This window comes from Nomascus leucogenys, chromosome 1a (genome assembly GCF_006542625.1).
Source record: "Nomascus leucogenys isolate Asia chromosome 1a, Asia_NLE_v1, whole genome shotgun sequence".
Lineage (NCBI taxonomy): Eukaryota > Metazoa > Chordata > Mammalia > Primates > Hylobatidae > Nomascus > Nomascus leucogenys.
This window is the reverse complement of record NC_044381.1, coordinates 90318660-90334751: the sequence shown is the minus strand read 5'-3', so window position 1 is coordinate 90334751 and position 16092 is coordinate 90318660. Positions and strand designations below refer to the sequence as shown.

Here is a 16092-nt window from a genome sequence, read left to right as displayed (position 1 = left end):
GGACAGAGACCTATGATGCGAAGCTGGATCTTCTGGGAGTCGAGGCCTGGCCGGGTGCTGCCACAGCTGTAGATGCCCGCGTCCTCTGCCTGCAGGGGGTGGATGATCAGGGAGCCATCGGACTGCAGCCTGTGCCTGAGTGGGGTGGTGTGGGGGGCCATGAGCTCTGGGCTCCCAAGGGCAACAGTGAGTCTTCCCTCAGCCTTGGTGCTCGTGCCAGAGGGGAACAGAGTCCACAGAGCACCTTCCCACCCAAGTGAGGCTGGGGAAATGCTTCAGAGGAGGCTGTCACACACACCTGTCAGAGGAGGTGGAGGGAGCTGTCACGTGAACCTGTCAGAGGTGGAGGGAGCGTCACGTGAACCTATCAGAGGAGGTGGAAGGAGCTGTCACGTGAACCTGTCAGAGGAGGTCAGGAGGCCGTCACACACACCTGTCAAAGGGGGGGGGGCTGTCACACCTATCAGAGGAGGTGGGGGAGCTGTCACACACACCCGTCAGGGAAGGTGGGGGGCTGTCACACCTGTCAGAGGAGGTGAGGGGACTCTCACCCACCTGTCAGAGGAGATAGGCTGGCCATCTTTCTGCCAGGCAGCCTGGGATTCCGGGGTAGTGTCGTCTGAGCAGGAGAGCCGCACCAACTGCCCCAGGGCTGCTTGCACCAACGAGGGCTCCACACCTGCCAAGCTAATCCTGGAGAGGTGGGAAGTAAGATCTGCTGACTGGCACGAGTGCCAGGACCAGAACCACCCTAAGCGGTGTATTCCATGACAGATAGCTTGGGGCCCATCCTGTCACAGGCACTTTTGGGGCTAGAGGGTCCCTATGGGAAGCAGAGCCCCAGAAGCCCATGGATTCAGGAATCCACCCTCCCCAACCTGCCCCCAGTCCCCCAGGCGTCGCTGCCTCAACCTGTTCTTATAGCAGCAACAAGGTAGGTGCAAAGCCCCGGGGGGCGGCGAGAGGTCAGGAGGGACGGCACACAGCAGGTTCATGTGGGGGCTAAACTACACGCTCAACCCATGTGGAACACAGTGTTTTTAATTTTGTTTTTAACCTTCCCAAATCCCTCATTAATATGACCCAGTCCCAAGAGTCATCTTGACCAGAACCCACACCTGTGAGGTATACAGGGCAGGAGGTAATGCCACCATTTTACAGGTCAAGAAACTGAGGCTTGGAGAAGTTGGGTGACTTGCCGAAGGTCATGAAGCCAATAAGCTTTTCCAGCCAGACAGGCCCTGGGGTATACTGGCGAGATCTGATGGAGAACCCTGGAGCCACCATCTGTACAGATGTCTATTAGACATCAGAGTAGCCTCAAGTCTCTGAAGCCCCAGCTTCTGCATCCGTAGAATGACGGCAACAAGGCCCACCAAGCAGGGCTCTCGGGAGAAACAGAAGTTAGGGATGGGGAGGGAGGGAGGGCCGGCTGACTTCAGGGGTTTAGCTCCAACTGGCATGCTCCTGGCCTGGGCGTCCTAACCCCCCGACCTGGGGAAGGTGGGCCTCACCTGTAGGAGGAGCTGTGGAAGGGTGGCGCTGGTGATCCGGCATCTCCGCCCAGTCCAGGGGCCCTGGACCCAAGCTCCTGCCCCCATGGCCATTCTCCAAAGGCTTGGGTATGGGGGGCCTCCCCTGGCCCAGGCTGTTGGTCTTGCCACCAGAGACCACCAGAAGACCAGGGCTTTCTCTGCACCGCGGCCCCTGTCCTGTGCTGGCTGGGTTCCTGCTCGCCTGCAGGACTGCTGCCGCCACCATCCGTGTGGGTGCTCCTTCCAGAAGCCCCAGGCTGGGGACGACGGGGCCCGTGGAGGGATCCCTGGCAGCTGCTCATGCACTCTTGCTCTGAGGCAAAGTTATTGGCATTGCCATGGCAGCCGCCATACCAGAAGCGGTTACATTGGCCCACAGAGGCAACGAAGTACCAGCGGGCAGCCCAGTCTGTGCAAGAGCCATGGGCACTGGGCAGCAGGCACTGCACGGGGTAGGCTGTGGGGCACAGATGTGATATATGTCACTGAGGTGCCCAGTACTAAGGCTGCACCCTTCATCCTCTCTCAGCCTCCGATTCAGGAAGCAGGCCCTTCCCCATCCCCATTTACAAAGCATGTCTACACCCCTGTCTGGGGGCCTGACCTGGCCCTGGGATCCAGGACACTTCCACCAGAGTCTGTCCACTGTGCAGACCTGCCCCTGGCTGGTACCACAGCAGCCTTCACCCACACAGCTAGAGCCTCTGGCAGGTCAGGGCCAGGGCTCCCTGGGCCGGCTCCCTTGGACCTTTGACCCTCCCTGCCACCAGACCACCTGGAGTCACATGCAAAGTGGGCCCAGAGGGTGACCTGCCTGCTTAGCTTGTGATAGGGACACAGACCTGAGCCACCCAGGGCGTGTGAAGATGCCCAGCAAGGGCCTGCCCTTGTCCCCAGGATGCTGCACCGACTGGCCACTGAGCCCACCTCCAGCACCCAGCCTGCCATTCCAGCAGCCCTCGCCAGCATGGCCTGACCCATCTCTCCACATTTAGACATGACCATGGGTGCGTCCTGCAAGCCCTGACCACAGCCCTAGCCTGGCTTTTGAGGTCCTCATGATGGTTCCCAACAGCTCTACTCATTCATCCAGGGCTGCAACCTCAAAGCCCTGCCTGCCCCCTACCCTCCCTACAGCACTCAGCTCCTGCTACTCCACCCACATTCCAGGCAGGGTCAGGGCACCCCTGCCCATCCCAGCACTAACTGCCCTGCACCGGCTCTGCCTCAGAAGGGGCTGACTCCCAAGCATGAGATTGGCCTCCCAGCCCCTTGTGATCCCCACCTCCCACCCTCCCCAGTTCCCAGAAGCAGCCAGAAGGCTGCAGGTTCAAACTGCTGGATGCGAGAACACCCTGGCACTGCTCTCTGGCCTGGCACCTAGCAGGCACTCACTCAGTCAACATTTCTGGAAGGAATGAATGAATAACTGAGCTGGCAGGAAGGTCTTTGGTCCCGGGTAGGGGCTGGAGGCGTGGTGGGAGCAGAGTCTACCCATCAAGAAGGAGAGGGGGTGTCCACTCACCATGGCTGGGCTGGCCCACACAGCCTTCCCCAAGAGGACCCGCTGCAGTGGCCATGTTGTCATAGCAACAGCCAAACTGGGAGCCCCGGCACTCACTGGGCTCATTCTGCTGGGCCTGGGGCTGCTGGGTGTTGTGGACCTGGGGAGGAAACCCATGACTGGGAAGTGGGCAGTGGATCTGGCCATTGTTGGGGACTCTGGGCTGCCACGGGGAGGATGGCAGGAAGGAGGGGCCAGAACCCCAGCCCAGGGGAGACCAGAGGCCAGGAGAATGTTGGATGAAACCCCTTATCCACCCCAGGCCCATCTTTGAAGCCAGGTGCCCTCCAGAGAATGACCCAAGTCAGCAGGTTTGCAGGGACCTCCTTTCTCTGAGGCCAAAGTGGCAAAGATCCTGGGTCACAGTGACACTGAGCAGGCTCAGGGGCTGGCCTCCTGCTCCCCTCCCGCAGGCCAGACACTTACTGTAGAAGCCACTGCCCTTGACCTGGGCCTGCTCCCAGTGCTGTCACCGCTGAACGACTTTGTGCAGCCAGCGTGATGGGGCCCCTCAGCGACAGATACCCTGTCAGGGCAGCACCCGTACCTAGGCAGACATCACACAGCCCCTCACTGACCAGCCTGCCCCCACGCTCCCTGCATCCCAGGACCCAGGCTCTGAGGCTCCCCATGGTGGGGGCTGACAGGGTGGGGACCCGGGTGAGAGAGGACGTGTCCCCGTGTGTTTTGTGTGCCGCAACCTCTGCTTACATCCACTGACTCTTAGCAGCTACCAGGGAGGGCAGCCGTAACACAATAAGCGGTGGCTGTGCCCCTCGTAACTGGCAGAGCCTCAACTGCACAACCCACAAAACCAAGAAGGGGGATGTTCACCGGAGCCTGACCAAATGTCAGTTCACAGCGGGGGTTACAAAACAGAAGCAGACGGGAGACCGGGCAGAAGAGGGGGTTCAAAGGAACCGACCATTTATTCCACACCCGCCCACCAGGTGCCAGGAGGCCAGGTGAAAGGAGGGAGGGTGCCCCGGGCCCTCTCTGTGCCAGGCCTGCTGTGATGCACTTCACTATCACAGGAACCCCATCATGATTGTCATCATTCCCAGTTCTCAGAAGAGGAACCCAAGATCAGAGAGGTTAAGTCACGTGGCCCAAGTCACCCAGCACATAGCCGGTGAGTGTCTGAGCTGGGAACTGCCCCCAGGCTACTGGCCACAAAGTCTGGGCCCAGAAGCACCCAGTCTCTGACACAGCACACTGGGGATGCGTTCAGGGCAGGCCATGGAAGGAGGAGGGGCAGAAGGAGGGCACGTGGCAGGAGTGGGATGACTCGGACCCAATCCATAAGGCGGGAACGGCCGGGACCGTTGGGAAGATTGTGAGGAGCTGGTTGGCCCTCGTCCAGCCTTTACCGTGGGTTCCCTGAGCCTGGCTAGATCTGAGAGCTAGAATCGCACCCAGAGCCTTCTCAGAGTCTCAGGCTGTGTTTCCATAGGCTGACACTCGGCAGCAAGGTGGGGGTTTGTGTCCCCATTCAGCACATCAAGAAGCTCAGCCACAGGAAGCCAAGTCCCCAAGATCTCATGCTCAGGGCAGCCCAGGGAGGAAAGCTTGGGCGTCCAATTCCTGAGCTCTGCACACCCACCCCAGCCCTCTGCTGATCAGAGATGTTGGCCCACCTAAGGGGCCCCACCTTCCCTCTTTGACGGGAGAGGAGGAAGACCTGTCTCCAGCACCCACCTGCTCTGCTGACAGGGGGCCCCAGGGCAGCCTTGCCACTGAGGCCCGAGAGACGCCGTGTGGCCATCGGGGCAGCACCCATGAGGACTGTGTCTGCAGTCATGGGGCCCTGAGTCTGACTGCAGGGGTTGCTGGTATGGGGGCTGCTGCAGAGAGGGAGCGGGTCCCAGGGCTGACAGGTGGGTGCCTTGGTCGCCCCTGGGGTCAACTCGTTCTCCCCTGTGGTCACGCCTGGCTGAGGGGTGTTCCTGGGCTGCCCACCACTGGCCTCTGGAATCTAGAAACAAGAGGAAGCAAAAGACACACAGTGCGTCCACCTGGCTCCTCCCCTCCACACCTCTCCACGTTGGACCCACCTTCCTCCGTTCCCCGGACCATTCTCCCCTCCGCCATGGCTGCACCCAGCTGTGACCTCCACACTCCCATGTACCATCCACTCAGACACAAAGACTACAGGGCTCTGAGTGGGGGATGGGACGAAGCTCTCACCTGAGGCAGGGGACTCCTGAGGGACCAACGGCATCCAGGGGTTGCTGGCGGGGGTGTGCACATCCTGCATGCTAGGGACCTCTGCAGGGAGCCAGGAGGTCCATGTGGGATGGAAAGGGAGGAAGAGAGGATGGGCCTGAGCTGTGGCCAGCCCTGCCCAGCACTGGCTTCTACCCCACTGCCCAGGCAGGGCCTGGGAACCTGAGACAGCCCAAGGGAAAAGGAGCACGACCCAGGATTTCAAAAAATGCCCAGCCACTCTTCAAAAGTCTCTAGTGACACAGAAAATGCTCATCTTTTTTGAGACAGGGTCTCTGTCGCCCAGGCTGAGATGCAGTAGTGTGATCATGGCTAACTAAAGCCTCAACCTCCTGGGTTCAAGTGATCTTCCCACTTCAGCCCCCTGAGTAGCTGGGACTACTTTTTTTTTTTTTTTTGTAGAGATAGGGTCTTTCTATATTGCCCAGGCTTGTCTCAAACTCCTGGGCTCAAGTGATCCTCCTGACTCAGCCTCCCAAAATGCTGGGATTACAGGTGTGAGCCACTGCACCTAGCATGAAAAATGCTAATCTTACATGTTCAGCAAAAAGTACCAGATTATGATATAAAATGTGCATGTGTTATGATCCCAGCCACATAAAACAAAAAACAGAACATACTTTTTAAAAAAATTGGATTGATGAAAGGCAAATAATCCAATTAAAAAGTGGGTAAAGAACTTATGCGTTTCTCCAAAGATTATATGCAAATGGCCAACAAACACATAAAAAGATACTCAATGTCATTAGTCATCAGGGAAATGCAAATCAAAACCACAATGAGGTCCTGCTTCCCACCCACTAGGATGTCTACAATCAGAGATTGAAATAATGCACTAAATACCACCAACCTGTACACTTTAAAAGGGTTAACTGAATGTTATGTAAATTTCACCTCCATAAAAAAATTCCATTTTAAAAAAAATTGGATGAATAGACAAAGGGATAGAAAGAGACTAGATAATGAGCCAAGCATGGGCTCCCGCCCGCAATCCCAGCACTCTGGGAGGCCGAGGCGGGCGGATCACTTGAGGTCAGAAGTTCGAGACCAGCCTGGCCAACATGGTGAAACCCCATCTCTACTGAAAATATAAAAATTAGCTGGGCGCAGTAGCACGCACCTGTAATCCCAGCTACTCAGGAGGAGGCAGGAGAATCGCTGGAGGCTGAGGCAGGAGAATCGCTTGAGCCTGGGAGGCAGAGATTGCAGTGAGCCAAGATCGTGCCACTGCACTCCAACCTGGGCGACACAGCGAGACTAGGTCTCAAAAAAAAAAAAAAAAAAAGAAGAAGAAGAAGAAAAACTAGATAATGAAAACACAAATATAGCCAAATACTAGTTGTGGGATTGAGATAGTGTGTACGTGGCTTCTCACTATGCATTTCTTTCAACTTTTTGGCATGTTTAAAGTTTTTATCACATTGTTCAACTTGTAAATTTACAAAAAAATCACTGTGCCGTTAGAATGGGTGGTTTTTATGGTATATGGATTTATTTAAACAACATCCCTAAAATTTTCAAAAAGATTTTTCATCACAAAATCTTGTTGGAATATGCAAATGGATAAGTAGATAAAATTAGGACAATAAGAATTTTTTTTTAATGCTACATAAGAGAAACCCTATAGGACCTCCCCTGAAATCATGCCTATAGTGAAAGCTGCTCTGAGTGCTTGGGAGGCAGGGTGCCCTTCCCTTCTATTTGTGTGTTTCAAATTTTCCAAAATAAGCATATTACTATATAATGGAAGAAAGTTATAAAGAATAAAATAAGTGGGCCAGGCACAGTGGCTCACACCTGTAATCCCAGCATTTTGAGAAGCTAAGGCGAGAGGATTGCCTGAGCCCAGGAGATCAAGACCGGCCTGGACAACATAACAAGAGCCCATCTCAACAAAAAATCAAAAAATTAGCTGGACATGGTGGGCTGCATCTGTGATCTCAGCTACACAGGAGGCTGATGTGGGAGGAGCCCTTGAGCCCAGAAGGTGGAGGCTGCAGTGAGCTATAATTGTTAACATTGCACTGCAGCCTGGGCAACAGAGACCCTGTCTCAAAATAATAATAAAGCAAAATTAATATTCCATTCCCACATGGACTACATCTTGCCAATCCCTAGAAATATTTATTTTTTTTTTTAAATCTTTTTTGAGATAGAATCTTGCTCTGTCACCCAGGCTGGAGTACAGGGGCGCGATCTCAGCTCACTGCAAACTCCACCTCCCAGGTTCAAGTGATTCTCGAGCCTCAGCCTCCTGAGTAGCTAGGATTCCAGACACACACCACCACACCCAGCTAATTTTTGTATTTTTAGTAGAGAAGGGGTTTTGCCATGTTGGTCCTGAACTCCTGAGCTCAAGTGATCTGCCTGCCTCGGCCTCCCAAAGTGCTGGGATTACAGGTGTGAGCAGATGCATCCAGCCCCCAAGAATATTTAAAACAATAATTTGGGGTTGGAAGACTCCAACAGATATGTGGTAAAATCTCTTTTTTTTTTTTTTTTTTTTTAATTGAGACGGAGTCTCACTCTTGTTGCTCAGGCTGGAGTTCAATGGCATGATCTCAGCTCACTGCAACCTCGGCCTCCCAAGTTCAAGCAATTCTCCTGCCTCAGCCTCCCAAGTAGCTGGGATTACAGGCACCTGCCGCAACGCCCAGCTAATTTTTTGTATTTTTAGTAGAGACGGCATTTCACGATGTTGGCCAGGCGGGTCTCAAACTCCTGGTTTCAAGCGATCCTCCCACCTCAGCCTCCCAAAGTGCTGGGATTACAGACTGGGATTAATCCTCCCCTGGTCCTTTTTCTTCTTTTCTATGTAAGTCCTGCTAGCCCCTGGGACAGGCTTAAGATCACCTCTTTTAGAAGCCAACAAGGCTTGGGGAACAGACTGACTCCATGGAGAGCTAGACCCCTGGGAGTCCAAGGCTCTCCTGCTGGTGAGCCCCAAGGACTAGGCCCCAGCTGAGGCACCAGGGGCCCTCCGGATGGTCAGTGAGGCCGAGCTCCCCCACAAGGCCTCACCACCACTCCTTCCACCCTCTGCTTAGCTAGCAAGCCACTCCACGTGGTCAGGCATTTGTGCCGCATGACCCACCACAGTCTGGAAAGTCACTCTTTTTAACCCCACTATGCAGATGCGCAAACAGAATGAGAGAGGTGGGGCACTTGCCCAAGGCCACACAACTGGTCAGCAACGGAGTGGATCAGAACCCAAGCCTGCTGTTGACTCTGAGGCCACTGGTTCTTAGCCACACCTGTCACATGTCTCATAGAAATTCTGCCTTCCTTCATCTCAAGGTCCCTACAGCTCATAGAGTCCCCATCACGAGTGAGTCAAGGCCAAACATGCCTCCCTGCAGTATCATGAGGCCACCCCTCCACCCCCATCCCCAGCTCAGCCACAACCCACACCCTTCCTCAATGTGGCATCCTCACACCACGAAAACAGTAGCCTCAGTGCCCTTTCTCCAGCAGGCCCTCATGCCTGTGAGGCTCCTTTCACAGTGGGATGGGGATGAAGGGAAGAAGACAGAGGTAGAAGTGGCATGTGGAGACACTCCTTCCTGGACTGCCTCCCTCCCTCAGCACACAGTCACTCACTCAGTCATTCAGCAAACATTCACTGAGTACCTCACTGTGTCAGGCAAGTTCTATGGGGGTATAAAGAGGAATATGGAAGTTGGGGACCCGGTCCTCAAGAAGCTTATAGTGGGTAGGTCTAACAAGCCGTATACAACCACAGCAGCACAAGGAAACGAATCTAAGGGTCCCACAGAAATGACAGCGTGCTATGGGGGCCAGAGGGGCGGGGGCATGCTACTGCTGAGTGGAGGAAAGCAGGGCTGCCTGGTGGGCTGCACACCAGGTGGGCCTTAGAGATGGCAAAGGGTTCAGCTGGGGGAGACATGGGAGAAGTGGGGTCCAGAGGGCTGACACAGTGCAGGCAGAGGCCCCGAGGCAGGACATGCTTGCTGGGTTTGCAGCGAATGGGAGAGAGGTCGGGCCAGGCTCCTCCCTACCCTCCTGTCCTTACCCTGGGGGAGATGACAGGGCTGCATGTTACAAGGCTCCACATCCACAGGCTTGGAGTGCTGCAGGCTCCCGCAATGGCTGGGCGGCCCAATGGCACAGATGACCTGTCGCCTCCGAGTGCCCGAGCTGCAGCTCTTGGAGCACTGAGGCCCACGGGTGGGAGAGAGAGAGACCCTGAGGGGGAGGCTGGGGTGGGGACCCACATGGAGAGGCAGGGGAAGGTGCCCAGTGGCGCGTGTCAGGTCCAAGGACAGCGCTTGTGTGCAGCCACCTGCCGGGAACCAGGGTCAGGCCGCAGGTGTGGGGGTGGAGAGCACTCACTAGACCCCAGGTGCCGACAAGCCAGGCCTGGTCACTGAGGAGGGGGCAGTCTTCATGCACACAGGGCTCAGTCAGAGGCGGCCGGTCTTCCAAGGAGCACGCTGCGGTATGGAGCAAAGAACCCCTATCACCCTGGCAAGTAACGCTCCGCCTCCGGATGCCGACGCCGCAGCTGACAGAACACTGCAAGGACAAGGCTGTCAGCAGAAGCTCGGCCTTGCCCCGAGGAGCCACGCCAGTTCGGACAGCTAGCGGCCCACCAGCCTGGCGTGGAGGCAGATAGCACCCAACTGCCCATGTCCTTCCCACCCAGAGAGGCTGAGTCACTCCCCTGAGGTCGCACAGCCTGAACCATGGCTACTGACAACAGACTGAGGTTGTCACCCATTTGTATTTTCCACCCATTTGCAACTTGAATATATGTAGGTGCTAGAAGCAATGACTGGCAGCCTAGACACTGCCAGCCCCTGCCCTTGCCCCCAAACAACACACCCAGCTTCTTCCTGCCCAGGCCTTTCCCACCCTGCCCTGGGATCCTGGAGAAAAAGGAAGAGCCCTGGACCAGTCATCCAGATACTTGCTTCTGGTCCCAGCCTTGGCCACAGCTTCCAAGATGACCTGACCGGTTACTTTACCTCCCAGGACCTCAGTTTCCACAGCAGAGGACAACACCCCAGCCCTTCCCTGCTGCTGCCCAGATCCAGCACCAGCCCCAGCCAGGCCAGGGGCCTGACCTCTCCCCAGGGCTCCGGGCTCCAGGCTGCGCAGCGCTGCAAGTTGCAGGCCTGAATGGCAGGGGGCTTCCCACGCAGCCCGGCACACTCGGCCTCCTCCACGGCCTCCTGGACGCCGGCCCCGTCAGACGAGATGCAGTACACAGAGCGGGACTGGGAGCCTCCTCCGCAGGAGGCTGAGCAGGGTGTCCATGGCCCTGCCTTCCAGCTGGCAAGAAGGGGAATCGGGTAAGGCTGGCCCAGGAGCACGGGCGGAACCCAGCCCTGAGGGGCACAAGCCCTCACTCACACAGGTGGCCTGAGGACCCCCACCGCAGCCCATCCTCTGAACCTCCTGCCTGAACAAAGGCTACCACCCAGACGCCCCTCAGCATCCCCACCACCGGGCCTGGCTCTCTGAGCGCTCCCCACAACTCGGAGCCCTGCGCCTCCCCCTTGGCTTTCCTGTCCTCAACCCTATCCCCCTTTCTCCTTCCCACCAGGTCCCTGTCTCCCAGTCAGACTCCATTCCTCTCGGTCTGACCTTAATCAGGGGCAGCTCCTGGAGAGGCTGTGCTCACCCTGGTGTGGAGTGGCTCTGCCAGGCCCCGGGTGCAAGGACCCGAAGGAAAGAGCAGCCCTGTGGCCCCATGCAAAGCCAAGCCCGCCACCATCCCAGGAGGCCCGCTGCCACCAAGGCCAAGCGGTGACGGGGTGGCACCAGCCCTGCAGGGAGCCTGTGACCTGCAGGTTACCTGTTCCCACACACTCGCTGGGCCCCAGCAAGGCGCCACGCTCCAGGCCGGTGCAGGTAAGAGGTCCTTTGTGCACGAACAAAGCCATGGCCGATGCCAACAGGCCCTTTGGCCTGACCCCTGGCCCACCCCTCGGCATCTGCCAAGCCAAACCCTCTGCTGGCTCAGACAGACAGGGCCCTCTGGAACCTCCTCTAACCCTCCTGCCACCAAGCCTGGGTGTTCTGAGTACTTTGTGGTCACAGGAGAGCAGGGAGACCAGCCCCGGGCTCAGGCCTATTCTCTGCCTCCCCAGGGGATAGCTGCCACCTCTCCCACACCCCAGCCACAGCGTGGGGGGCCCTGGACCCCCACCTCTTTGTTCTACACCTAAAGCAACTTGGAGGCCATGTTCCCTTCCCACCCAAGTTCTTGGGCCTCATCATGGGTAGAGGGGCTGGCAAGGTCTCACCGCTTGGTCTCCGGGCAAGGGTGAAGGTTGCAGGAGCGCCGGGCTGCCGGCCGTGGCTGGCGCTGGCACATGTAGTCGGGGTAGGCCTCGTGGTCGATGGTGCAGAACACCAGGCGGGACTGGTGACCTGTGCAAGGCCCAGCCATGGCGGGCAGACGCCAGTCAACATTCAGCAAGTGCGTTCCCCGGGCCAGGCACTATCCTGCGCTCACCCCGCAGGTCAACCCCATTCAGTCTTAGATGACCCCCCGAGGCAGCTGCCACCACATCTCCAATTGGCAGATGAGGAAACTGAGGCGCTGAGAGTTTTTGCTGTGAGTGAGAGAGCCCTACTCTGGCACCTGATCACTGACCCCAGGCCCAGCCTCCACTCCTGAGGGAGTCTGTCTCCTGTGAGATGCTGCTGCCTCGGGGAAGCCCCTTCTGGTTCCACTCGCTTAGGCTGGGGTCCTTCATGGAGTCCCCCAGATCCTGGGTTTTCCTCAAAGCAACCCCCATAACACAGAGATTTCTCGCCTACTTGTCCATTTCCCCAGGAGGGACTGCCTTGAGGAGAGGGCTGTTACTTGCCCACCTGTGGCCGTGGGATCCGGCACACAGGGCCCACGCCCTCCCCTGGGCCATCCACGCCCGCACCTCCGCCACACTCCACGCTGCAGTCACTCCATGAGCCGTGGCTCCAGCTGAAGCCGGGGCCGGGGTGGTGCAGGGGCAGGTGGTACTCGTAGTGCACGCCGGAGTTGGGCTCCTGGCTGATGAGCTGCCACGGGAGAGTCCTTGTTGGGGTCTGCTGCTGGGGGGCACTCCCAAACCCTGCACAGCCCCACAGCCCCCTGCCAGCCTCAGGCCCAGAGCCACTCAACGCCCCCACGTACAGAGCTTGGCAGCCTCTTGGGGACCACGAGCTGCCCACTCGCCCTCTCTCCCCACACCCCCACTTACCTCGATGACTAGGGGCTCCGAGGTGGGGCCCCGGGCATGGAGCCGCTCGGGGGCCAGGTCCCCCTCAGCACCCCGCTCGTAATGCAGGATGGTGCTGGCTGCTGGCAGGGCCCGGGCCGCCTCGATGGTCCAGTGCCCATTGAGGTAGTATTCCCCACGAACATTCTTCACAGCTGCGCAGAGGAGACCGCCTCAGTCAGCTGGAGGGGGGCAGTGCCGCACCTCCCCCTGCAGCCCCAGACCTGACTAGGACCTAACCCTAGGCTCTCACCCAGGAAGTTCCTGCTGGCAGCAGCCTCCTCGATGAGGATGCTGGTGGCACCCACGGGAACTATGAGGATCTGGTTGTAGCCTGGTGGGGGCAGAGACGCAGGTGCTGGGAATGCTGGGCTATCCCTCTCCCGGCACCACTCAAACAGCAGGAAGGAGCGGCCCCTGAGGACTCCAAGTGCCATATGAAGCACAGAATGGGGGCAGGGAGGGTACAAAAGAGCCAGACAGGGCCGAGCTGCTGAGAAAGGCAACCCTGGCAGAAGAGGCCGCAGTACAAAAGCCAGGGTGGTGGGAAGGCTCAGGGTACCTGGAGCACACTGGGAGTGGGAAGGGATGGGGAGGGCATCCAGGCGGTGGCAGCAGGAGATGGGACTGCACGAGTGGGCACGGGTCCTAACCAAAGGCCACAGGGGGCCTTTCAGACGTGACCTGATATGATCAGAGCCTTCCAGTGCCATGAGGGCCACTTGGGCTGGAGTCTAGGCCAGAGCGGGGACAGGCAAGGAAGGGACAGGCAAGGAAGGGACAGGCAACAGCCCCTTGTCGGAACCACCCCCACCTCGGCTGAGGTCATTAGCGTCAAAGGTGCCTGTGACGGGGTAGCAGGTCGTGCTGTCACCCCCACACTGCAGACACTTGTCCTCCTGCTTGGACGAGTCCAGCTCGTGATCACAGCCGACAACCTGTGGGCAGAGATGCGGGAAGCAGGGGAGAGGGCATCATGGCCACACCAGGCCTTGGGCCCCATCGCATCCTAACCCCAGCACCCACGCAGCCCAGGCAGGATAGGGTGCTCAGGAGTGATTCAGCCACGAGCCAGGGCACTGGCCTGTGGCTGACAATCCACTTCTTTGTCTGTTCAGCTCCCATCTCCCCTTCTGGTAATAACGCCCTGTTTTCCTTGAGGGGCCACCTCTATCCCACAGAGTTTGAATGGAGCTCCCCAAATGTGGGTTTCGGGAGGTCGGAGTGGTTCAGGGTAAGTCCCAAGCCAAGACGAATCAGAGACAACCCCCAGTGGCTACAACTCCTGGGAATGAGGCCCCCTTTCCCTGGGAGGGGCCGGGCTGCCACAGCAGAAGCTCGGAGCAGCTGGCGGCCACCTCCACACCTCCTGGGAAGAATGGGCCGGATCCTGATGCTGGACCCACGGAGAGAAAAGCCGAGTGGCACCTCATTCATGCACCTGTGGCTGTCCGTGTTGTTTGTTTTTCTGAAGTCGGTTTAGCCGGATTTCTGCCACCCAGAGGGTTTCTCTTATTGTAGGGCTAGCGTTCTCCAAGGATGAAGGTGAGGGGCCACAGGGCATCGGTGATGCCTGCAAGGTACCCTAGGAGCTGGGCTTGGTGTCCTGGTAACTTGAGAAGACACCAGGCTCATGGCAGCTACCTGGGCCTGTGGGTGATGGACAGGGAAACACCCGCACTGATCCCCCAGGCAGCCCGGAGGCAGGCAGGGGCTGGGGCACCACTCACCCGGCAGCTGCCATCCACACAGACGTCCCTCTTGCCAGGCTCGCAGGGCGTCCCGTCAACCACAGCCTCCCTGTGCTTGTAGTAGAAGTTCTCCCCCTTGGGAATGCAGTTCAGTTCACACTTGTTTGGGGCTGGGGTGGGCAGGAAGGCAAGACTGAGATCCTGAGGTTAATGATGCCCCGCCCCAAGGCCCAAGGCCTATCCTAGCAACAGGAAAGCATGGGTCAGAAAGCCCTGCAGCAGGCCCCGAGTAGCACAGATCCCCACCCCATCCCCGCGAGAAGGGACCGTCTCCATGAATCTGTTGCACCTCTAAGGATCAAGTCGAAAAAAAATCCCAGAATCAGGAAAAAGCGAAGCACTTAAAGAAGTCTACCTCAGCATTATTTACCACAGCTGAGGTGGTTACAACAGGCTTTTTCTTTTTTTTTTTTGAGGTAGAGTCTCGCTCTTGTTGCCCAGGCTGGAGTGCAGTGGCACGATCTCGGCTCACTGCAACCTCCGCCTCCCTAGTTTAAGCGATTCTCCTGCCTCAGCCCCCCTAGCAGCTGGGAGTACAGGTACGCGCCATCACACCCGGCTAAGTTTTGTACTTTTAGTAGAGATGGGGTTTCACCATGTTGGGCAGGCTGGTCTCAAACTCCTGACCTCAGGTGATCCGCCTGCCTCAGCCTCCCAAAGTGCTGGGATTACAGGTGAGCCACTGTGCATGGCCATAACAGGCTACTCTTTAAATAAATTATCAATGGAATATTACACATGCTGACTCTATAGTTACAAATGATTGCAAAGACTATATGGTGTGGGAAGATGCTTAAAACACAGAATGCAAAATGGTGATTATTATGCAATAATTACAAATACGTAAGCATATACGGAAAGAATAGTGTGAAAGGGGCTAAAATGAAATGCTAACAGTGATCTTGTGAAAGGAGCAGGATGAGGGTAACTTTTTTCTGGTTTTAATGTTTTTCAGATGGGATCTCACTCTGTCTCCCGGGCTGGAATGCAGAGGCACGATCAAAGCTCACAGCAGCCTCTACCTCCGAGACTCAAGTGGTCCTCCAGCCTCAGTCCCTCGAATAGTTGGGACTATAGGCACATGCCACCATACCCAGCTAATTTTTTAATTTTTTGTAGAGACAGGGTCTCACTACAATGCCCAGGCTGGTTTCAAACTCCTGGGCTCAAATGATCCTCCTGCCTCAGCCTTCCAAAGCACCAGGATTACAGGCAGGAGCCACTGTACCTGGCCTGGTTTTAATTTTTCTTTTGGAGACAAGATCTCACTCTGTCATCTGGGCTGGAGTGAAGTGGTGTGATCTTGACTCACTGCAGCCTCAACTTCCTGGGCTCAAGTGATCCTCCCACCTCAGCTTCTCAAATAGCTGGGACTACATGGGTGTGCAACCATGCCTAGCTAATCTTTGTATGCCTGGCTAATCTTCGTATTTTTGGTAGAGATGGGGTTTCACCACATTGCCCAGGCTTGTCTCAAATTCCTGGACTCAAGTGATCCTCCTGCCTCAGCCCCCCAAAGTGCTGGGATTACGGGCATGAGCCACTGCACCCAACCTTAATTTTTATATTTATCTAAATATATACACATTTTAAAACAACCCAAAAGTACAAACAGGATTATAATCATCTCCACACCATGGAAGGTATCCCTCTACTATCTTTTTAGACTTTCCTCTGTGTTCCAATTTTTCTATCATGTGTATATACTCAAATTATTTTTGACATGTGTCCACTTCAGGATCCACGGGGAATACTGAAAGCTAGAGTCCCACTGGGCCACGCCC

The 16092-nt window shown here is 56.8% G+C and overlaps 1 protein-coding gene across 1 annotated transcript in view; it reads right to left on the bottom strand.

Moving 5' to 3' along the window:
* Positions 1-16092, bottom strand: part of PAPLN (papilin, proteoglycan like sulfated glycoprotein) — a 36930-nt gene that overhangs the window by 10276 nt on the left and 10562 nt on the right. The window contains exons 6-21 of the mRNA XM_030813044.1: positions 14288-14418; positions 13372-13495; positions 12811-12891; positions 12540-12712; positions 12234-12357; positions 11598-11724; positions 10413-10620; positions 9679-9861; positions 9359-9500; positions 5287-5367; positions 4798-5074; positions 3526-3646; positions 3061-3199; positions 1515-1992; positions 556-693; positions 11-135 (exon numbers count right to left, since the gene is read on the bottom strand). Of these exons, the coding sequence (XP_030668904.1) occupies positions 11-135; positions 556-693; positions 1515-1992; positions 3061-3199; positions 3526-3646; positions 4798-5074; positions 5287-5367; positions 9359-9500; positions 9679-9861; positions 10413-10620; positions 11598-11724; positions 12234-12357; positions 12540-12712; positions 12811-12891; positions 13372-13495; positions 14288-14418 (2652 nt within the window). The remainder of the gene's footprint in view (positions 1-10; positions 136-555; positions 694-1514; positions 1993-3060; positions 3200-3525; positions 3647-4797; positions 5075-5286; positions 5368-9358; positions 9501-9678; positions 9862-10412; positions 10621-11597; positions 11725-12233; positions 12358-12539; positions 12713-12810; positions 12892-13371; positions 13496-14287; positions 14419-16092) is intronic.